Below are 24614 nucleotides of genomic sequence, written 5' to 3'. Positions count from 1 at the left end.
AAAAAATTATATATTTTCCCATTTTTTATAAAAATGAGAGAATTTATAATTTAATCCTTATACTTTTAAATCTTTTTATTTGGTCTCAAATGTGATTCTTGTGATATCAATACATTTTCCAACTTATCCTTATGCCTATTAATTAGTACTAACTCACTCATATTTTGATCAAATTGCACTTTTAGTCCCTAAACTTTACAAAATTTTTGGTTTGGTCCTTTAATCACACTTTCAAGTCTAAAATTCTTTTCATTTATTCTCATATCCAAAATCACTTTTTTTTCATAAGAATTATTTGATTCGAAAAATATTGTATTTTTCTCGAAAATTCACTATATCCACTATAGAAATAGTGTCATGTGTTCAATCAGAAATTTTGGAGTGTTACAAACATATTACTTCAATTGGTATAATTAATAAAATATATATAGGTCAATGGAGGAATGAGTTTTTTTTATTTGACTAAATTCAATATAAGGTTATTGGTTGGTTAGTGTTGGTGTATGAAGTTCACACAAACTTTTGGAGATGGGCCTCAGTTTGAGGGCTGGATTGGGGACATCGATTTCAATCTGGAATAACTGTTGGCTTTCTAGGTCAGGTGACTGCAAGGCCCCAACAATGAGTATTAATTCACAATTCATATAGGTTATTTATTTGATTTCTCCAAAGTCTAATCAATGGAAGGGGGATTTAGTACGTACCTTGTTTTCAAGTGATGAGATCGATAGAATCCTCAGTATCCTTTTTACCGTCCATAGCTCGGCCAAACAAATTGGTGTGGAAAGGAGATAGTACAGGGACTTAAATAGTTAGGAGTGGTTGCATGTTCCTCCTTATTTAGCAGATACAAAGGGTCTGCTGTTACTGCCATTCTTATTACCATTTGGGCACTTTGGCATGCTCAAAATCAATATTATCATGAGGGTTTGGTCAGACCTCAAAGGACATTGTTACCTTTTTTCGAGTTTACTGTAAGGAGATACATGAGATGTGTGCTTCATTTGCTACAGTTCAAGCACCTACCTTGTTAATATTAGTTACTTTCCGTTCAAAAAGAAATAAGAAATTATCAAATCCAAAAATCATAATTCAAATGTATTCCATAAATGGTAGAAAAAAAATATTTTTTCCCATTTTTTTATAAAAATGAGAGAATTTATAATTTAATCCTTATACTTTTAAATTTTTTTTGTCTCAAATGTGATTATTGTAATATCAAATTATTTTCCAACTTTTCCTTATGCCTATTAATTAGTACTAACTCACTTATATTTTGATCAAATTGTACTTTTAGTCCTCAAACTTTTCAATTTTTTTGGTTTGGTCCTTTAATGACACTTTCAATTCTAAAATTCTTTGCATTTATTCTCATATCCAAAATCACTTTATTTTCATAAGAATTATGTGATTCGACAAATTTTACATTTTTCTCAAAAATTCACTGTATCCACCAGCGAAATAGTGTCACGTGTTTAATCGAAAATTTTGGAGTGTTACAAACATATTATTTCAATTGGTAAAATGAATAAAAAAATAAAGATCAATGGAGGAATGAGTTTTCGTGATTTGACTAAATTCAATATAAGGTTATTGGCTTGTCAGTGTTAGTGTATGGAGTTTACGCAGACTTTTGGAGATGGGCCTTAGTTGGAGAGATGGATCAAGGACATCGATTTCAATGTGGAATAATTGTTGGCTTTCTGGGCCAAGTGATTGCAAGGCCTGAACAATGAGTATTAATTCACAGTTCTTAAGGGTTGTTGATTTAATTTCTCCAAAGTCTAATTGAAGTGGGATTTGGTCCGTACCTTGTTTTCAAGAGATGAGATCGATAGAATCCTGGGTATCCCTTTTACCGTCCATAGCTCGACCAAACAAATTGGTGTGGAAAGGAGATAGTATAGTAACTTAAATAGTTAGGAGTGGTTACATGTTCCTCTTTATTTAGTAGATACAAAGGGTTTGATGTTACTATCATTCTTTTTACCATTTGGGCTCTTTGGCATGCTTGAAATCAATATTATCATGAGGGTGTGGTCGGACCTCAAATGACATTGTTACCTTTTTTTGGGTTTACTGTAAGGAGGTACATGAGATGTGTGTTACATTTGCTGTAGTTCATGCACCTAGCTACTTTCCGTTCATAAAGAAATAAGTACTTATCAAATCCAAAAATCATAATTCAAATGTATTCTATAAATGGTAGAAAAACTACTTTTCCCCATTTTTTTATAAAAATGAGAGAATTTATAATTTAATCCTTATACTTTTTAATCTTTTTATTTGGTCTCAGATGTGATTCTCGAAATATCAATATATTTTCCAACTTATCCTTATGCCTATTAATTAGTACTAAGTCACTCATATTTTGATCAAATTGCACTTTTAGTCCTCAAACTTTACAATTTTTTTTATTTGGTCCTTTAATCACACTTTCAAGTCTAAATTTTTTTTCATTTATTGTCATATCCAAAATCACTTTATTTTCATAAGAATTATTTGATTCGACAAATTTTTTATTTTTCTCGAAAACTCATTGTATCCACATTGAAATAGTGTCATGTGTTTAATCGGAAATTTTGGAGTGTTACAAACATATTATATACTATTGGTAAAATTAATAAAAAAATATTGTTAAGATAAAAACAAACTTAGTACAACTAATAATTTACATAAAATATTTTTAAATACAATTTTAGTTTTGAAATGGGAGCTCTACATTGAACCACGTGATTTCTGGGGATAATTTGACGATAGGTCCTTTAGTCTCATTATTCGATTTAATTTGACCTCTAATTCACAGTTTTGATTTATTTCCTATTTTTAATTGAAGTTATTTTTGCTATTAGTTTTAGATTAATTCGATTATATTTTACATGATTAATTTTAATTTTGTTTTGGGTTGGATTTTAAATGATATGATTAGTTTATTTTCTTTAATATTTTAATTGATTATGGTATAATATGTTTTATTTTAATATTGGTTGTAATTATTTTTATTTCAAAAAAAAAAAGTTGCATCATTTATCAATGTTTTAAAATTTATTTTAGTAAGTGTCATTATAATTAGTGGTTGACGTCATAATTGGGGTTATTTTGATTAAGATATTATTATGTCACATTTTTAGGTATTTATTTTTTAAAAATAAAAATTTAATAATACACAAATCAAAATAATAATATAATATTGATAATTAAAATTTTCAACGGTGGTAATTAAAACCTGGGTTTTTTAAGTTAAAAAAATCATGTTTGATTATAAAATATTTAAATCAATTTTAGTTTTAAAATATATTTTAAATTAGTGTATTAATATATTAAAATAAATAAAGGCATCTAAAGAAACACCAAATTTACGTGGAAAACCCTTCCAATTTGGAAGGGAAAAAAACCACGGGAAAAAAGCCATCACTAATATTCATATGTAGAGTTACATGAAGGCATTTACATCAACTCTGATTGGAGTTCAAAATGTTGTCCACTTCTTGGAAAGTGAAGAAAAGATTGGCGTCCCCAGCCTCATTAGCTTCTTCCTAAATATACAAATCAATAACAATGGTCAATTTTGAGAATCAAATATATATACATACAAATTGAGTCACAATAGCATGCATGAACCAACTTATGAATATATAACGTACAAAACGAAAATAGAGCAAGGGTTTGGCAGGTACCAGATGGTGAGAATTATAGTCAGGCACTCCAAGATTGCCATCAACGCCTGCCGACGTCCAAGGGTTTGGTTGTTGGTCTAAACATGCAGAGAAGGGTGAGAAGCCTCCTATTTCTGGAGCCATATAATCAAATGTCTGATTCCCCACGGGCATGGTAGCAAAATCATTTGTTGAATCCGACGGCACCGCCATCAACTTACGTTTCTTGTTCTTTTTTATTTCTCCTTCACTTTCTTCGTAATCCGAGCTCACAACAGCGGCATCCTTATTCTTAATCTCGAAGATAACCAAATCACTCAAACCAACAGCTTCTTGGTCTTTCAAAGAGAACTCATGCATAATCCATTGACCATTTGATTTCTTCTTTTTCTTGCTGGTGTATGTGAAGTATTTATCAAACCCTATGACTTCGCCGCCGTCCTTACTCTTCACTTCTTTGGCAAACTGTTGGAACCAACATCCATCTCCGGCGGTTCTTTCGATTCTTGATTTGCTCTTTTTCTTCAACTTTGTGAGAACCCAGAAAGACTCTAGCAAATCTTGGTCGAAGATATTCCAAGTCTCGCGATTTGCACCATAAATATGGCGCGCCTTCAGCACACCAGAAGGTATGGGATCGCCCTTGATGATTGGTTTAAGGTAATCACAAAGGATTTCTTCTTTGGTGGGAAGAAATAGAAACCCTAAAGGAATCTGAAGTTGTGGCATAATCGGGGTTTCGTCGACGAAGAGAAAGATGAGACTAATTTGGTGGTCTTCAAAGGAAATTCAAAAAGTACTGTTGTAGAAAGATGTCAGGTTATAACCTCACATCGCATATATATAGCTTTTGTATCAAATAATTCGTTTATTATTTTAAAATAAAATAATAATAATTCAAATTTCATAATATGAAATTGACAATTTTAACCTCATAAGTCATTTTTCTTCTTAATATTCAAAAGAAACCGAAGCAAAAACACATCAGAAAATTCTGTTCTAAAATATCAGCTTAAGATACCTCCTTTGCTGATTTAAAGCCGGAAAGTCCCTCGTACGGGACACATCAAGATATTGGCGGTTGAAAGTCGTTAAAAACATTAGAATAGCTCATTTTGATGCTACTTTTAAGGGACCTCTTCAAAATCATGCTCTGGTATGTCATTAGAAATACTGAAGGTCTTGTCCTGGCTTCTAGTGTGCAACCTAATAGGTAGATACCCAACGCGTTTTTGGCGGAGGCTATGGCAGCGATCCAGGCGACGACTTTTGCAGCAGATTTGGGGTTCATGCATGTTGTTTCTGAAGGCGACTCATTGATGGTTATAAAGAAACTCACATCACCAAATGAAGACAGATGGGAAATTAGGGGTGGTGGTAAGGATTTATTAAAGAAAACCTTTTGTTGAGCAGTGTTACTTACATCCATCGAAGTGCCAACATTGTGGCTCATCTGCTTCCACAAGATGGGCCTTTCTTCCTGGATGTGGCTACTGTTTATGTTGACGGAGATCGGCGAGGGGTGGTTCGGTCGATTTAACTTCTGTGACCTTGTTCTGTCTTGATGAGGAAATGGAGCTCTCTTTGCACTATTACTTTTGGCTTCTTGTTTGGGTTGAGAGCTCAACTATTTGTTTTGGGTCTTTGATGTTTGTTTGGTTTCTCGGGATTGATGTAGTTTTGTTGCTCCTGGTTTTCTTGACCAGGCCTTTTCTTCTCTTTTGTTAATGGAAGTCAATTTTATACCGTCTTTTGATGTTTGTTTGGTTTCTTGGGACTGATGTAGTTTTGTTGCCCCTGGTTTTCTTGACCAGACCTTTTCTTCTCTTTTGTTAATGGAAGTCAATTTGCTACTGTTCCAATAAAGATAACCCCTCCACCACACTAAGCATTCCTCTGTATAGTGCTAATTCATGTGATTTTTGTATTACCCCTTCTTCTTCTTATTGCATGTAGACTAATCTTTTATTCATTAATATTACTCCTAAACCTTATAATTCATTTTAAATTCACATTCATATATTTTATTGATTAAGTACCATTTATCAACATTTCAATTCTAATTAAAAATAAAACTTACCAATTTTATTGCTACAAGCCACAACACTTGAAAAATAAGAGGAATGTTTCTTTTTGTTTCGGTTTGCAAAAGATGGAGAAGTTGATGTTTTCATCTTTTCTTTCTCACTCAATTCTATTAAATTTGTTTACTAACAACTTAGTCCCCATACAATACCTAGGAAATAATTTACCTAGATTTTATCTGTCATTATCAATCTAAATTACACAATTTCTTTACTTAGTATCTTGATCCGTAGAAATCCCTAAAGTATGCTAATATCTCTTTTCGAGAGTAAAAGCAACTAACTCTAAGTTGATTAATTGAAATTTCTTTCTAATTAAAGCTCATATTATCGCATTAACTTGTGCTATGGATTCCCCTATTATATTTGACTCTAATCTGGTAGATTTATGCCATCCTATTTCTAGGATTGCATGCAACTCCACTCAATTTACTCTTAAACAGGGTCTATTCCTCCTCTGATTTAAACACATCAAACATGGATCAATAATCTAGAAATATTAAACCAATAATTAAGCACACATAATTGAGAACAAGATCTAAATATTTATTGCGTAAAAATAAAAATAAATGACAGAATCCATCATAAGGTTCATCTCCTTAGGTATTCAGAAAATTAGTTCATGCTTGCATATAAAAACACCCCAAAGATAGTATATTGAAAAAAAATAAAGAAACTCATTATAATCTCTTGAGAAATCAACTGGGAGTCTTCAATCTTGACGGGAATCTGCTTCAAAATCGGCTTCAATGGTGTTTTTCGAGTTATTTTCTTGAGTATTCTATGATGGCTACCTCTTATCTTCTTATTTTTGTCATATATACACCTTAGAATGCTCGAAAAACCTAAAAATCGCATTTTCCCCAGTTCAAAGTACCAATTCGTGAAATAGACACGGCTTGCCACATGACTTTATAGCAACTTGTGTGGCTCCTGTAACTTGCTCTGATTTTTTGGTTTCACTTGTTTTTCATTCATTTTGCTCCGAAATGCTCTCCTAAGTATAAAAATATGAATTTAAAGGATTAGGACCATAAAATTTACTATTAACATCGAATAATCACCTAAAAACGCATTAATAATGAGATTAAAACATGTTACTTTTAGCGCTTATCAACTATAGGTCCAATTCGTTTAAGAAGTTCATATGGTCTGATATATCTTAGGCTCAACTTGGCCTTTCAACCAAAACAAAGCAAATTTTCCACCGGGAAACTTTTAGAAACATTTTCTTTGCTACTAAAAACTCAATTTCTTTCTGTTTCAAATCTACGTAAGATTTTTGCTTGTTTGATGTTGCTTTTAGCCTACCTTTAATTAATTTGACTTTATTTCCAATTTTCTTAATCAACTCTGGCCTAATTATTTTTCTTTCACCTAGTACGATCCAGCTTCCAGCCCTACAATACTTCATATGGGGTCATTTGAATACTTGATTAGAAATTGTTATTGTAAGCAAATTCCAACAACAGCAAATAATATTCCCAGTTGCCTTCAAAATCAATGATACAACATATCTTCGAAAATTTGAATAACTCTCTCTAATTGACCGTCTGTTTGAAGATGAAATGTTGTACTGAAATTCAATTTAATTCCAAGTGACTTGTGCAACTATTTCCAAAATCTTAAAGTGAAACGAGGGTCCCAAATCTTATTCTATAATACAGTCTCTTTTTACTCATAAACCTTATAATTCATTTTAAACTCACATTCATATACTGTTGCTTATATTTTCCTTTAAAACTTCTATCTACCAAAACAATATATGAACTCACATTTATTCATACAATGACTTTTCATTTCTTTTAACCATGTGTAATGTTCCCTTTTACCTGTATAAAATGATTCAACTAAATAACATCATGCCTTAATTCATTATTTGGCCTTCAAAAGACATTTATTTTTTTATTTTGATATTTAAATTATTTTTTTCTCAATTTAATATGTAAAATATATCAGATTAGGCTTTTTGACCCCTTTTTTTAATTGATGTTAAGAAAAAAAACATTTGTTAGATTGAGCCAAAGAACGAGTGACATTTTATATGTAAAAAATATGTATAAACCAAAAAGAATTGTAAAAGATATAAATAAAATATAAAAAATCCATAAATATATATAATGTAAAAATTATATATGTCACTTATAGAAATGAAAAGAACTTAGAAAAATATTAAAATAATCTTAAAAATATATGTGAATTAAAATTCAGAAAAATAGATAAAATATATATATTATTAAAATGGAAAGAAAGTATTAAAAAAATCATATGTAAACTATAAAATATATATACAAAATAATGTTAACATTAAATAAATATAATTATATTAAGGGCAAACTACACCAACAGTCACTCAACTTTGATAAAATAACAAAACAATCACTAAACCAATTAGTTAAATATTTGTTTGTATAAACCATACAAAAATTGTAAAAAATAGGAATAAAATATAAAAAATTCATAAGTATATATTATCTAAAAATTATATATGTCAATTATAGAAATGAAAAAAATTAGAAAAATAACAAACCGGACACTAAAGTTATCAAAAAGTGACAAATTAGTCACCTAATATTTTTTGTTATAGGTCTAACGGAACAGGTGACGTGGCTAGTTAACTAGTTGACGTGGTAAGTTAACTTGCCACATTGGACATGAGTTGGACATGATGAGCCAAAGGGTATTCTTTTTCTTCACCTAACCATCAAAAGTAAAAAAATTTCAAACAAAATCTATGGCATTTTTAAGATCACTAACCCCTGCCACTACCATAGTCGCTATCGTTGCTGCTACCCCTGCCTCTACTTTGCCTACCGGTTTGTTTTCTTTCCTTCTTCTTCCTCCTTATTTTCTTGCAATTCTTCTCATTTCACCAACACAAAAAGCCTCCATTTCCTCTATTCATTTCTCTTAACATGGATTCACTTTTATCTCATCACAGCCCATGTCATGTTTATTATCAAATTGTGACACCCCTAACTTACTTATGTCACCGGATTGGATTACCAAGTATCACAAAGAATTTAATAACATTTAACCTTACATAAATTCTATATTTCTAAGAAATATTAATAACAAATCACATTCAATTTAAGTCAAACATACTTTTATGGGCCTTAAATCGAGCTTACTAAGCTCTAATCATAATTTGGAAATCTTTTGGGGTCAATTTGAAACAAACCTAAAAAGTTGGATAAAGGTTAAAAATTTTGAAAAACAGGAGTCACACAGCCGTGTGACACAAGCCAGCCCATGTGGCCAAAACATGGTCGTGTGTCTATCCCACACGCCCGTGTTCCTAAACCATGTAACTCACTGACTAGGACCACACGACTGTGTCCCAGCCCGTGTGTGTGCTCGAAAAAGAGACGCACGATCGTGTTACAGGCCGTACCTCAGACCGTGTAACTCACTATTTTAGGTGTGAAACATGCACCTGAAACTTAAAAGACACACAACTGCTGCGAACAGACCGTATGTTATACACGGTCGTGTGACAACCTGTGTGTCAGGCTATGTGTACCAAATGTACCCTAAAAATCAAGTTTACCAATTGTATTTTCTTGTGCCACAAGCATACAATTAGCCAACCTATAAACCTATCCAATACTTACTTAAACACGACCAAAACATATCAAAATCACACTTACACAACCTATTCTCATCAACCAAACAATATACCTATATTGGTACCACATGTAATTACAGAATCAACCCAAACCTCAACAAATTCAATATACCAACTATTTCAAATTATATATGCTTAGCATATCATATTTATATGCATAAAACCAAAACATCAAACATACCATACCAATATCAAAATGACCATTTCCAACTTAATAGTTCAACTACATTATATCATAGTACTACAAGACCTTTTTTAATTACATGCCACTTTTAACAAACGTTAAAACAAAACACAAAATGACTACGAAGGGATGGATGATAATGTGTGAGCTCCCAAGTTGATCCAATTAATGCTATGATTCCAAGAGTCCTACAAAATCAAATTAAACGAGTAAGTTCAAAGAAGCTTAGTAAGTTCGATAAGTCAAGTCATTGTCTACATATTACCAAATTTCGAACGAACGTGAACATTTAATACACCGGCTCAAAGCCTGTTAGGCACTAAGCCTGAATAACATTGGCACTAAGCCTGAATAACACTAGCACTAAGCCTAAATAACACCGGTACTAAGCCTGTTAAGCACTAAGCCTGAATAACACTGTATGAATTTAAAGTTCAACTAATAATGATAATTAAATGTAAAGATAAATAGTATAGTACGAACTTACCTAAATCACCACAGTTGTTAAAGCTAGCCAAAAGCTAATCCGAAACTTTCGCCTTACCCCGATTCAGGTCCGATAGATTCTTTTCTTAATCTAAATAATAATTTAATTCAATTATTATACTTCCAACATTCTAACAAGTAGTTTTATACAATTAAACCCTTCTATAAAAAATTTACAAATTTACCCCCAATACTTTAACTTTTTTACAATTTAGTCCCTAAATTTTTAACTTGAAATTTCACCATTTTTCTCACTAAAACATGCTATTCGATTTCACTAGGGGTCCTCTATAGCCCATATCTTTCATTATTTCACATTAGCCTCAAGGAATTTTACATTTTTAACAATTCAATCTTAACCCTAAATTCATAAAAATCACTTAACAAAACTTGTTCATTTAACAACTAACTTTAATTATCTATTAATTAACTTCAAAAATTCACCAATTTCATTCATAGGATATCCCTCAACCCTTAACAGTTTTGCAAATTAACCCTTGGGCTAAGTAGTTTAAGCTAAAACGAGTTTAAAAACATAAAAATTATTAAAAACGTGACTTAAAATCTTACCATGCATGAGCAAAACCACAACCAAAAGTTTCCTCCTTCTTAACCATGGTGTTCGACCAAGAAAGAAAAGAAAAATGATGAAGATGGCATTTGTTTCATCTTTGTTTTATTAATTTTAACTTAACTTATTTAATTACTAATCTAACCTTTAGAATCTATTAAAATCACACACAAACCTCTCCATCACAATCCACTATCTTACTATATGTTTTAATTACCATCTAAGTCCCCTAAATTAAAATTTCACGGCCATTAAACCCTTTTAGCTAATAGAATTCAACTTTGACATCATTTACAATTTCGTCCTTTTTTACCTAATTAACCATTTAAACTTAGAAGTTTCTTAACAAAAAATTTAATACGACCTTAAATTAACCCTATAAATATTAAATAAATATTAAAATAATATCTCACTTTTCGAAGTCATGGTCTCGAAACTACTGTTTCTAACACCACTGAAATTGGGTTGTTACACAAATTCCCAATTTTGAGCACTGCTCAGTTTTTTTCTCATCAAATCTTGTTCTTTATTACTATTATATTTAATAAATTTTACTTCTTTCTATATCAGATTTGTAGGAAAATTTGAGACATGGGTCTTGGAAGATATATATAGAATAGTGTAAGACTAAAGAGTGAATGGCTAAAAAAGGATTTTGTTTACTGAATATGGGGGAATTACAAAATCATTCTACAATACAAGATCAAATGATAAACTCTGATTCAATATAGAACTCATCACAACTTTTCTCGTATCTTTTTTTTAACTTGTGTGTGAAGAACAAATCCACTATGCTAAGCATTCCTCTATATTTAGTGTGACTTATATGATTTTTGTATTACCTCTTATTCTTATTATTATAGAAAACATCATGTAGACTAATCTTTTATTTATTAATATCTTATTCTATGATGCAATATGTTTATACTCCTAAACCTTATAATTCATTTTAAACTCACATTCATATATTGTTGCTTATATTTTCATGATCAAGTACCATTTATCAACATTTCAATTCTAATTAAACACAAAACTTACCAAATTTATTGCTACAAGCCACGAGACTTAAGAAATGAGAAGAATGTTTCTTTTCTTTCTTTTTGTTCCAGTTTGCAAAAGATGGAGAAAATGGTGTTTTCATCTTTTCTTTCCCACTAAGGGAAACCCGCGCATGCGTTCACGTATGTATATATATAGAGAGAGAAGGAAAGGGAATTAACAATCTATTAGCTTAAGTTATTAACTAGTTTACTAGATTCTTATGTTATAATTCTAGTCAGTGAAAGATGTTAAGCAATAATCATGACTTTAAATGGCTTAATTGCCAACATGCCTTTAGATCAATTTCCATTTAAGGCACTTGTAATGCCTCAAATAGTTTATTTCTGCTTCTGTAAAATCTGACACAATTGTGTATGTGCTTCAGTGGTTAAGTATTCTGGGTATGTGTGAGAGGTCTTAAGTTCAAGCCTTAGCTTTGGCAAATTTTGTTATTTTTCGAATTAATCCCTATCTCTGTTCGGTGGGCTTATATTTAATTGTCTGAAATTCCATGTCAAAACGAGCCTGCTGGTTCAAGTGGTAAGGGTGTTGGTGTGTTAGAGGTCCTGTGTTCGAATCTCTATATAAGTGTAGCTGTTTATATTTTTTTCTAGCGTATCTGCTAGAGTTTCTGTTGAGCATGTTTCTAAGTGGGTTAATGGGGGGAGAAAATCTAGGGATATGGGAGTATAATCTTGATTTTGGTTGTTATTTTTTCTTTTTCCTCCTAAATTCCAAAAAAAAATTTACGTCAAAATTTTTTCTTTTCTTCCCTTCGATTTTTCCTTTTCTTTTTTGGTAAAAATTCTTTCAATTCTTTAATTTAGATAGTGAATCCTGCGTTCAATCATTGTTCTGGGGTTTCCTATTCTTTAATTGGTTGGTAAGTGGAGTTATATTCCCTTTAACTACAGTTTGGGTTTGACAGTGTTAGTTTGTGAGAGTAAAACATTAAAATCTATGTTTTTATTCTCGAATCTTTTCATGGGATTAAAATTTTGTTCTACTTAGCAGTGAATCGTGAAGGAGGGGATCTCCCTCACGTGGAATCTTAGTTGGAGGTGTTCAAGAATTCAGGTAAGCTTTGAGTATTCAAATTTTGACTTGATTAGTTCAAGGGAGTTCGGTTTAATTTATTGTTTTAAGCGATTAATTCAGGATAAATGGTGAATTGTAGGTTCTGGTGATCTCGGGGGTGTTATTGCGTTAAAACAGTACCAGGTGTGTATCCGAAACGCAGAAAATTAGGATTCAGCGAAAGCTGAAAAACCCTTTTGTTGACGTCACACAGTCGTGTGATAGGTTGTGTGATCGATGAAAGCCAGGCCGTGCACAAGACATAGCTGTGTGATAGCTGGAGTGTGGTCGTGTGGGCCACACGGACTAGACTGAATTGGGCGTGTGGCCACACGAGCGTATGGGCCCACACGGGCACGCCATACGGACGTGTGATATCTGGGTCAGGTCGTGTGATCCGCACGGATGGGCCATATGGGCATGTGAGCCCACACAGGCAAACCACATGGGCATGTGGGCCCATTATACTAAGATTTTCTGTAGGGTCGTACAGGTCATCCGAATCAACTGTGGACCTATCGTAAGGTCGGTAAACGCCATCTAACCCTAAAATCAAGCGATCTGTTAGACAAAATATGATTATGAGCATGCCTATTTTGTATATCAAATATCTGTTATGAAAAGCATGTTAAGCATGATTTATGTGTTAATATTGTATACATGTTCGGCTATTGTGATTTGGATGGGATGATGTATATTGGAGGAAGTGTCTGAAAGGCAGATTTTGCCTAATATCTGGTAGCATGGCTGCATTATATATGTTATGTGCCGCATCAGTACACTGTGGTGTGTAGGGATAGGTGAGTGTTTTAAACCCCATATGGTGTGTAGGGATGGTTGGAGATGGTGTGTAGAGGATGAGGGGTAATATTTTGATATTGTATCTATATTTGCTATAGGTCCATGCCCGAATATGAATTTGTCTGATTTTTGATATTTTGTATGTGTACATGCTTAATTTTGTTGGGTTACACACTAAGTTTACATAAACTCACTCTTTTCTGTTATTCTGTACAGGTAACCCACAAAATTAGGCGGATAGGTGCAGCTGAAGACTCGACGGTGACCACTCGCCAAAACTGTTTCATTTATTTTAGTTTTTATTTAAGTTTGGCATTAAGATTTGAGAGTTTGTATTTTCTGAGACTCTCTGGATTGTTTTTAAACTGTTTGGCTTTGGTTCAGGTTTTTGGTTTTAATTACTCATTACTTGAACGATTTTCTAAAAACAAAGTTTTTACAAGCTTCCGCTACAAATATGTTTTATCACTAAATGATTAAATGAAAGTAAGCTTTGAAATTAATAATAATGATTAAGGCTAAATGAACTGGAAAAATGGGTTTTAATTTAACGACAACGGTTTTCTTTTCAACTCATTTCATGTGACACTTTCGAATTCGACCATAACGTCTAGACCGAGTTTAGAGTGTTACATTTAGTAGTATCAGAGCCAGATTGTAAAACTTGACTGTGAATTTTGGGTTCCAAAATTTGGTTTAAAAATATTTTGATTAGTATATGGTTTCCGGCACTGATCTTGTAAGTATTTCTAATCTTTGACAAAGAAATTTTGAAAGCATTGTTGATAGTTTACTTGGGAATATTATAGTTAGTACATTCTGAAACTGTAGTGAAACTAATAGAGACTAAAACTTGCAAAACAACTTTGAACTTCTGATTCTTTATGCATAAAACATCTGTTAATAAATATCGAAACTGATACATAAAATTGTTAATGTAGATAAAAGTTCTAAATCACAACGAGTGCACAAAGTATTCGGGGATTTGGTATTCGAGGCTGAGATGGAAGCCGTAAGGGGCTCAAGCTAAGTTCTCATCTCTGGGCAGCATGACGAACCTAGACACTAGTGAGACACCGGTATCACCTGTTACTTAGACTGAGACTGGGTCTCAAAGTTGACCGGCTGGGGACGACACACTGTCCCAAACTATTCTGAAGATATTAGAGAGGGTCATTGGACTCAATTCTGGATTTGGGGGTCGAGGGTCGGTAATTAAACGACTCCGGTCTAATGGGGCTGAGTTATTTAGAGTGTCACAGGAGTCTCCCCTAATGTGGTTGAGTACTGGTTAGAGGCCACAAAGAGGATTATGGATGATTTAGACTGTAACCCTGAGCAGAAATTGAAGGGTGCAATCTACTTGCTTCGCGACGGATCATATCAGTGGTGGTTAACTGTTAAAGAGGGCACTCAGCCTAATCGTTTGACTTGGGAGTTCTTTAAAACTACATTTCAGAGCAAATATGTAGGAGCCAGCTACATTGATACTTGTAGGGGTGAGTTTCTGAACCTCACACAAAGTGATCGATCTGTGGCCGAATATGAGGCTAAATTTCTGAGGCTGAGTCGCTATGCTCGAGGTATGGTAGCATTGGAGTATGAGAGATGTGTTAGGTTTGAGGACGACCTAAGGGATAACCTGAGGGTTCTGATTGCTCTGCAGAGGGAGCGTGAGTTTTCTATTCTGGTAGAGAAGGAAAAGATCGCTAAAGATGTTAAACATGTTGAGCGCTAGGATAGAGATAGGGAGAGAGGTAAGGAAAAGAGGCATTCAGAGCCCTCTAGTTTTGTTCCGAGGTCTAAGAAAAAGGCCAGATCTGATGGGTCAGTTAGAGTGGGGGCCCCTGTTGCTTCTGTTGTTCCTACTAGGTTACAATCATGCGATGACTGTGGGAGACGCCATCTGGGTGAGTGCTGGAGGAGGAATGGAGCATGTTTGAGGTGTGGGTCTCTTGAGCACCGTATTAGGGAGTGTCCACAGTGTACAGATCAGATGCAAGCTCCAGCTCCGGGTAGTGTACAGCCTCAGAGAGCAGTTCAGCAGCCACCTAGGGGCCATGGACAGGTAGGGGTGGTAACGGTTTGGGTCATGGATGGAGAGCACCGAGCAGAGGTGCTGGTCAGAGTGAGGCGAAGTAGCCTGCTTTGGTTTATACTGCATTTCACCGAGAGGACAAAGATGCTATTGACGTCATCACTGGTACGTTCTTTATATTTGATGTACCTTACTTTACTCTGATAGATATAGGATCCACTAGTTCCTATATAGCTTGTTCTTTTTCGAAAATCTGGGGTTATCAGTTTAGAGTACTTCTAGTGAGGTTACTATGATAAGCCCGTTGGAGCAGTCTATTCAGGTTAGTAAACTATACAAGAATGTCTCGTTAAAGGTGTAAGGGGAGATATTTCTAGCTAATTTGATAGAGCTTCTATTTGGAGAGTTCAATCTTATCTTGGGTATGGACTGATTGGTGGAGCACTGAGTCAGTTTAGACTGCGCATCTAAGAGAGTCGTTCTGAGGACCAAGGATGATGTGGAGGTGGTTATGATTGGTGAGCATCGAGACTATTTATTGTATATGATCTTCGTTTTACTAATTGAGAAACTGGTTCGGAAAGGATGTGAGGTGTACTTGGTCTATGTAAGTGTTTCAGATTCTAGGGACTCTTCTGTTAGGAACATCAGAACAGTAAAGGATTTTTCGAACGCCTTTCTTGAGGAGTTACTAGGATTACCACCAAATCAAGAAGTGGAATTTAGGATTGAGCTTCTTTCGAATACAGCTCGGTGTCCATCTCTCCCTACCGTATGGCACCGAAGGAGCTTACAGAGTTTAAAGCTCAACTGCAGGAACTTTTAGACCGTGGTTCCATCTGTCCTAGTGTGTCTCCTCAGAGAGCACCAGTTCTGTTTGTTAAGAAGAAGGGTGGGACCATTAGGATGTGTATAGATTATCGGCAGTTGAATAAGCTAACTATTAAGAATAAGTATCCACTTCCGAGGATCGACGAATTATTTGATCAGTTCTGAGGGGCTTCTATATTCTCTAAGATCAATCCCTGTTTAGGGTATCATCAGTTGAGAGTTAAGGAGACTGATGTGTATAAGACTGCATTTAGGACTCGTTATGGGCATTACGAGTTTCTAGTTATGCCTTTCGGTTTGACGAATGCACTGACTGCATTCATGGATCTGATGTACCGAGTATTTCAGCCCTATCTTGATTAGTTTGTCATGGTCTTCATCGACGACATTCTAGTATACTCTAAGACTAAGGATGAGCATGATGAGCATCTTAGAGTAGTGCTTCATATTCTTCGAGAGAAGCAGCTTTATGTAAAATTCAGCAAGTGTGAGTTCTTGTAACACCTTTTCCCCATTTTCGATGTCAGAATAGGGTACGAGGCATTACCATACTTAAACATACACATTCATGAAAAAATCGGGCCATAAAATCTCTTTTAATTCAAAACCTTTCAAACACATGCATCTCGTCCCTTATTTAGGTCTACGAAGCCCAAAACATTCATCGAAATTGATTCAGGACTAAACCGAGAACTTTCAAAAGTTTCAGGAAAACTTAGAAAATTTTCCCATGAAACAAGGTCACACGTCTGTGTGGACATAGGGACACGTCCGTGTAACTCTATATTTATGACTTCATCATGCACATCGAACCACACGGCTGGGCCACACGCCCGTGTCTCTAGGCCGTGTCTCTCACACGGTTGAGACACACAGTCGTGTCTCAGCCCGTGTGGCCAACACTTAGGCTATTTTCCAAGCCTTCATGTTACCCATAATCTCTTATAGCCTTATGCACATCAAAATCGCAAATTATGGCATCATTTTAGTGATTAAACACTCTTTATTAAGACATATTCTTAACATTAACATGCCCTCTTACAAGTAATGCATCTACTCATGCAATACCAAGTCTAGATTCCTTATTTCACATTCATAAGACTTGTCATTTTGATGACCACTTTTACCATTATACTATGGTTACCAACTTATCCATCAAGCACTCATGTTCAATCATTATCACGTTGTGTTTATAACGTGCAATTATTACATGGCTATAACCACCTCAATTGGTCATAGAGCATACATCCAACACACATGTCATATTACTAACCATGCATGGCAAACAAACATAATCATATTATAAACATTAGACATGACATGAATAGCTAGGCTTACAAGCCATAATCAATATGAGCCACATCTCATGGCCATATACATATAACTCAACATAAGCCAACACCTTGGGCCAAAGCAAAAATAATACATGTCAATCAACTAGATCCCTATATATGCCACTCACTTGAAATTTCTAATATATATAATTCATTATTCCAAAGGTAGCGACATGATAGTGTGATGCTGCCTCTGACGATCTCCAACCCCAAGCTAACCTGAAAACACTAAAGGAATGGAAGGGAGTAAGCTTTATAGATTAGTAAGACCGTATGAAACTAATAAGCAATTTATCAACTTGTTTTTCATGGTAATATAACCCTATTTGCATTTTTACTCATGTTCCAGTTAAGCTATTTTCTCGAGTTACAGTTACTAAATTATTTATATCTAGAGCTACGAAACTCCAAATTAAGTTCTGCTAATTTTCTCTGAAACTAGACTCACATATCTTCTTACCATAAAATTTTCAGAATTTTTGGTTTAGCAAATTAGTCAGTTTATTCCTTAAAGTTACCCCTTTTTCGTTGTCTAACAATTCTGATCCTTATTCACTAAAAGTTAATTATCTCATAATACGAGACTCGGATGATGTTCCCGTCTATTTCTCTTGAAAATAGACTCATTAAGAATCCTAAGCATATAAATTATAACCTATAAATATTTTTTACAGTTTTCAATGATTTTCTAAAATCAGATCAGGGGATTTCGAAGTCATTCTAACTCTGTCTCACAATAATTTAAATATTTCATAATATGAAACTCTTTTTCTTACAACGTTTCTTCTATGTGAAACTAGACTCATTAGGCTTTAATTTCATATTTTTTTAAGCCTTCAAATTAATTTCCACAATATTTGGAGGATTTTCAAAGTCGGACTATGGCTGCTGTCCAAAACTGTTTTAGTGTAAATTAACGATACTAAGTTTATCACACCATATTAATTCATTTTCACCACATTGGTAACGTTACATATTCATACATCATAAGTATAGACCTATAATCACAAATTCATCACAAAATCATTCTCATAAGCATGAATTACCTATTTACATCTTCACTAAATGTGCATCATAAACTGAAAGCATTTCTCATGAGCTTGGCATAAATACCTGTGTTACTTAACATGCTCATATTCATTCCTCACTAATCATATAACATGAATTGAATTCACATCTCATCAATTTCATGTAAGTACCTATACCACTCACAATATGGTCATAACCTTTCTCATTTAGCTTAAACTGTAACTCTCACCGTTGAACCATTTGAAAAGCTATCGGATATTCACTATGCCTCAAACATAAGGTATAATGTCGATGCCATGTCCCAGACATGGTCTTACACTGACTATCGAAATCGAGGCTGACACCATGTCCCAGACATGGTCTTACATTAGCTCTTACATATCCGTGCTAATGCATGTCCCAGACACGTCTTACACTAGCTCTCGTCTCAATGCCGATGCCATGTCCCAGACATGGTCTTACACTGGTACACAAATAACCCGAATGTCATGGCATGAATATCCGATTGTTTCTTAAGTTCAAACGGGAATTCTACTATCTCAATATTCATCAAACATAATCATTTCCCCAACCAAGCAATTCATGTTATGTCAATTTAAACACATATAATAACATTGTAGTCATATTATTTACATACAACTTACTCGTTCCAATGGAGTATTATATTCCATCAAATCTCCAAGCATTCAATCAACACATAAATGTTATTTACATTTGACATCACTTTCTTATATACAATATCATCCAACCTAAACTTTTAAACAATCATGGCAAGATAGATTTTCAAGTATAATAATAATGGCATAAATATCATGCTCATTTAATCACACGGACTTACCTCAAATGCAATTTCGGCTAATTATTCTCTTTTTGTCTTTAACCTTACACTTTCTCGATTTAAGCCCAAATCTCGATTTTCTTGATCTAACATAATGAAAGTCACTCATTTAATCATTAAATAAATTTGGACAATCAAAATTCACATTTTTGGCAAAATGACCATTTTACCCTTAGGCCCATAAATCAATTTTTATCAAATTTCCTTATTATCCAAGCCTAATCGACCAATTATTACTCTTATGACAACCCCAAATTTCCACTATTTCACACAATTACAACTTATTTTATAACTTTTTTCAAAATGACCCTTTTAGGTGTTTTCCATGAAAATCCTTTCACAAAAGTTATTTATTACACAACCAAGACTCATTTTCTTCTATAAAAATTCAGCAAATAACATAAATCCTTTCATTTCAAATCCTTAGACTATCAACCATTTCACAAAATAGTCCCCCCATTAGCTAGTTCATGCTACAAGGGTTCCAAAAGTACAAAAATTATCAAAAATAGGCATCTAAATCACTTACTTGTAAGGGATATAAGTTGCTGAAATTTTTTATCTTTCAAAAACCCCTCTTTGCTGGTATTTTCAGTAGGGAAGAAGGAAGATGAAAAGATGACAACAATTTTTTTCTTTTTGTTTTATTTTATTACCAAATAAGTCACCTAATGCACACCAACTTTCACTTTTCAACTTTTTTTGTCTCCTTGATCAGCCACTAACATATTTATGGTCTATTTACTCAATAAAGACCCTAATTTAATGTTATATATCTATTTGACACCTTTAGCTAGCAAAACAAAACTTTTTCCCCTTACATGATTTAGTCTTTTTTCGCAATTAAGTATGAAATCGCTAAAATTATTTCACCAAAACTTTCATGCACTCATATAATCATGCTATAACACATAAAATATCATTAATAATAATTTCTTCAGCCCTGAAATAGTGGTTCCAAAACCACTATTCCGACTAGGCCCAAAATCGGGCTGTTACAGTTCTAGCTTCATAAAATGACTTCTCTGGGCATATAGTTTCTGCTGAGGGGATCTGAGTCGATCCTAGGAAGATTGAGACTGTGTTGGATTGGAAACATCCCAAGAGTGTATCTGAGATCCATAGCTTTCTAGGTTTGGTGGGTTATTATCGTCAATTTGTCAAGGGATTCTTTTTTATTGCAGCTCTTCTTATTAAGCTTCTATGTAAGGGTGTCCCTTTTGTCTGGATGGATGCACAGCAAGAGAACTTTGAGAAGCTCAAGTCTGTTCTGACTCAGGCTCCTATTTTGATACAGCCTAAATTTTGAAAAGAGTTTGTAGAATACAGTGATGTGTTGCACATTTGTTTGGGTTGCGTTCTGATACAGGACGGTAAGGTTGTGGCTTATGCGTCTGTCAGCTTAAGACACACGAGGTGAACTATCCAACGCATGATCTTGAGTTGGCTGCAGTGGTCTTTGCATTAAAAATTTAGAGGCATTATCTGTATGATGAGAGGTGCATCATCTACACTGATCACAAGAGCCTCGAGTATCTCCTTACTCAGAAGGAGTTGAATCTTAGATAGCGACGATGGATGAGCTACTTAAGGACTATGATTGTACGATAGAGTATCATTCAGGTAAAGCCAATGTGGTGGCCGATGCTCTAAATCGTAGGGCAATGTCTGATTTGAGGGCGATGTTTACACGTCTTAGTCTATTCGATGTTGGGAGTCTGTTAGCCAAGTTGCAAGTTAAGCTGACTTGGACTGAGCAGATTCGAGATAAGCAGTTAGGGGTTGAGTCTCTGGGTTTACGGTTCCGGCAGGTTGAGAGTGGCAACACTTCGGATTTTGGACTGAATAGTGATGGGGTACTCTATTTCCGTGGTCAAATTTGTGTACCAAACAATGAGGATCTGAGGTAGCCTATTCTGAGGGAGGCACATAGTAGCCCTTATGCTATGCATCCCGGCGGTAATAAGATGTATCGCGACTTTCGTGAGTTATACTGGTGGCCAGGATTGAAGCATGAGGTTACCGATTTCATTGCTTACTGTTTGACTTGTCAGCAGGTTAAAGCTAAGCATCAGTTGCCTTCGGGTTTGTTGCAGCCGGTTAAGATTTCTTTGTGGAAAAGGGAGCGGGTAATGATGGACTTCATTAATGGGTTGCCCTTGACACCCACTAAGAAGGATTCTGTCTGGATCATCGTGGATTGATTAACCAAGTTTACCCATTTTATTCCGGTTTGACCTGATTACTCTCTTCAGAAGCTAACGAAGTTGTATATCTCTGAGATAGTAAGACTGCATGGGGTTCCTGTCTCGATCATTTCTAATAGAGATCCTCACTTCATGTTTCGGTTCTAAAAAATATAGACGAGGCTCTAGGTTCAAGGTTGGACTTCAATACTACGTTCTATCCTTAGACCGATGGTCAATCTGACAGTGTGATTCAAATACTGGAGGATATGCTTCGGACTTACGTGATTGATTTCTGAAGTAGTTGGAAGGATTATCTGCCACTAGTTGAGTTCACTTACAACAACAGTTTTCAAGCTAGTATTCAGATGGAACCTTACGAGGCTTTGTATGGTCGTAAGTGTCGTACTCCTTTGTGTTGGACTGAGTTGGGCGAACGTAGAGTTTGGGTCCTGAATTGGTTTCTAAGACTGACGATAAGGTTCGACTGATTCGGGATCGTCTGAAAGCGGTTTCTAATAGATAGAAGTCTTATGCAGAACTAAAGAGGTGTGAGATTGAGTATTCTATGAGAGACTTCGTGTTTCTTAAGGTTTCTCCATGGAAGAAGATTTTGAGGTTCGGTCATAAGGGCAAGCTAAGACCCAGATTTATTAGGCCGTATTGGATTTTGAAATGTGTGTGACCAATTGCCTATCAGTTGGAGATACCCCTTGAACTAAACCGTATTCATTATGTGTTTCATGTCTCGATGTTGAAGCAGTACTGATCTAATCCATCTTACATAGTCTCTGTTGAGGATATCGAGGTTAGGCAGGATTTGACCTTTGAGAAGGAGCCAGTTTAGATTCTGGAGCGAGACGTTAAGGCCCTGAGGAGGAAGTCCATTCCTTTAGTAAAGGTTCTGTGGTGGAATCATAGCACTGAAGAGACCACGTGGGAACCTGAAGATTCGATGCCACAATAATATCCTTACCTATTCCGATCAGGTAAATTTCAAGTTTGAAATTTCTTTTAGGGAATAGAATTGTAACGCCCTAAATAGTTTATTTCTATTTCTATAAAATCTAACACAATTGTGTATCTGCTTCAGTGGTTAAGTGTTCTGGGTATGTGTGAGAGGTCTTAAGTTCAAGCCTTAACTTTGGCAAAGTTTGTTATTTTTGGAATTACGCCCTATCTCTGTTCGGTGGGCTTATATTTAATTGTCTGAAATCCCATGTCAGAATAAGCCTTTTGGTTCAAGTGGTAAGGGTGTTGGTGTGTTGGAGGTCCTGTGTTCGACTCTTTGTGTAAGCATAGCTATTTATCTTTTTTTTTTGGCATGTCTGCTAGAGTTTCTGTTGAACAGGTTTCTGAGTGGGTTAGTGGGGGGAGAAAATTTAGGGATATGGAAGCATAATCTTGATTTTGGTTGTTATGTTTTCTCTCTCCTCCTAAATTCCCAAAAAAAATTTACATCAAAATTTTTTCTCTTCTTCCCTTAAGTTTTTCCTTTTCTTTTTCGGTAAACATTCTTTCAATTCTTTAATTCGGATCGTGAATCCTGCGTTCAATCGTTGTTCTACGATTTCCTGTTCTTTAATCTGTTGGTAAGTGGAGTTATATTCCCTTTAACTATGGTTTGGGTTTGACAGTGTTAGTTCGTGAAAGTAAAATGTTAAAATCTATGTTTTTATTCTCGAATCTTTTCATGGGATTAAAATTTTGTTCTGCACCGCAACGAATCGTGAATGAGGACATCTACCTTACGTGGAATCTTATTTAGAGGCATTCAAGAATTCAGGTAAGCTTTGAGTACTCGAATTGTAACTTGATTAATTCGAGGGAGTTCGATTTAATTTATTGCTTTAAGCGATTAATTCAGGATAAACGGTGAATTGCAGGTTCTGGTGATCTTGGCAGTATTTTTACGTCAAAACAATACCAGATGTGTACCCGAAACATAGAAAGTCAGGATTCAGCGAAAGCCGAAAAACCCCTCTGTCGATGCCACACGGCCGTGTGATAGGCTTTGTGGTAGGTCGTGTACGTTGACATGGTCGTGTAATCGATGAAGGCCAGGCTGTGCGCAAGACACAACCTTGTGATGGCTAGAGTGTGGTCATGTGGGCCACACGGGCTAGACCGAATTAGGCGTGTGGGCCACACGGGCGTGTGATATTTGGGCCAAGCCGTGTGATCTACACGGGTAAGGCCAATCTGGGCGTGTGGGCCACACGGGCATGTGGGCCCACACAGGAAAACACGAGTATGTGGGCCCATTATACTAAGATTTTTTGTAGGGTCGCATGAGTCGTCCTAATCGACTGTGGGCCTATTGTAGGGTCGGTAAACACTATCTAACCCTAAAATCAAGTGATCTGTTAGACTGAAATATGATTACGAACATGCCTATTTTTGTATATCTGATATTTGTTATGAAAAGCATGTTAAGCATGATTTATCTATTTATACTGTATACATGTTCTACTACTGTGATTGGGGTGGGATGATGTATATTGGAGCAAGTGTCTAAAAGGAAAATTTTGCCTAATATCTGGCAGCATGGCTGCATTATATCTGTTATGTGCAGCACCGGTACACTGTGGTATGTAGGGATAGGTGGGTGTTTTAAACCCCACATGGTGTGCAGGGATGGTCGGAGATGGTGTGTAGAGGATGGGGGTAGGATTCTGATATTTGTATCGTATCTTCTATGGGCCCAGGCCTGAATATGAATCTGTCTGATTTGTGATATTCGTATGTGTACATGCTTAATTCTATTGGGTTACACACTGAATTTACGTAAACTCACTCTTTTCTGTTATTCTGTACAGGTAACCCACAA

At 35.0% G+C, this 24614-nt stretch overlaps 2 protein-coding genes across 2 annotated transcripts; one reads left to right on the top strand and one right to left on the bottom strand.

Moving 5' to 3' along the window:
- Positions 1-3388: 3388 nt before the first annotated feature.
- Positions 3389-5528, bottom strand: LOC107894640 (NAC domain-containing protein 83-like). Its single transcript, XM_016819895.2, has 3 exons — positions 5080-5528; positions 3678-4958; positions 3389-3536 (listed from the first exon to the last, which is right to left on the bottom strand). The coding sequence occupies exons 2-3, from the start codon at positions 4383-4385 to the stop codon at positions 3453-3455; spliced, it is 792 nt and encodes a 263-aa protein (XP_016675384.1). The 5' UTR covers positions 4386-4958; positions 5080-5528; the 3' UTR covers positions 3389-3452.
- Positions 5529-14840: 9312 nt separating this feature from the next.
- Positions 14841-16392, top strand: LOC107894639 (uncharacterized). The gene is made up of 4 exons (XM_016819893.1): positions 14841-15218; positions 15267-15731; positions 15838-15888; positions 16039-16392. Exons 1-4 carry the CDS (start codon positions 14841-14843, stop codon positions 16390-16392), a joined length of 1248 nt encoding a protein of 415 aa, XP_016675382.1.
- The last annotated feature ends 8222 nt before the right edge of the window (positions 16393-24614 follow it).

This window comes from Gossypium hirsutum, chromosome A13, assembly GCF_007990345.1.
Source record: "Gossypium hirsutum isolate 1008001.06 chromosome A13, Gossypium_hirsutum_v2.1, whole genome shotgun sequence".
NCBI classification, from domain to species: domain Eukaryota; kingdom Viridiplantae; phylum Streptophyta; class Magnoliopsida; order Malvales; family Malvaceae; genus Gossypium; species Gossypium hirsutum.
Note: the sequence above shows the minus strand (reverse complement) of the source record. Positions and strands in the feature narration are given on the sequence as shown.

Bases quoted from the DNA above. Each gene is read 5' to 3' on its own strand.
- LOC107894640 (XM_016819895.2), bottom strand. From the start codon at position 4,385: ATGCCACAACTTCAGATTCCTTTAGGGTTTCTATTTCTTCCCACCAAA. The intron at 3,537-3,677 runs GTACCTGCCAAA...TTGTATATTTAG, and splicing joins ACTATAATTCTCACCATCTG to GAAGAAGCTAATGAGGCTGG.
- LOC107894639 (XM_016819893.1), top strand. From the start codon at position 14,841: ATGGATGATTTAGACTGTAACCCTGAGCAGAAATTGAAGGGTGCAATC. The intron at 15,732-15,837 runs GTACGTTCTTTA...TTATCAGTTTAG, and splicing joins TGCTATTGACGTCATCACTG to AGTACTTCTAGTGAGGTTAC. The intron at 15,889-16,038 runs GTTAGTAAACTA...TGCGCATCTAAG, and splicing joins CGTTGGAGCAGTCTATTCAG to AGAGTCGTTCTGAGGACCAA.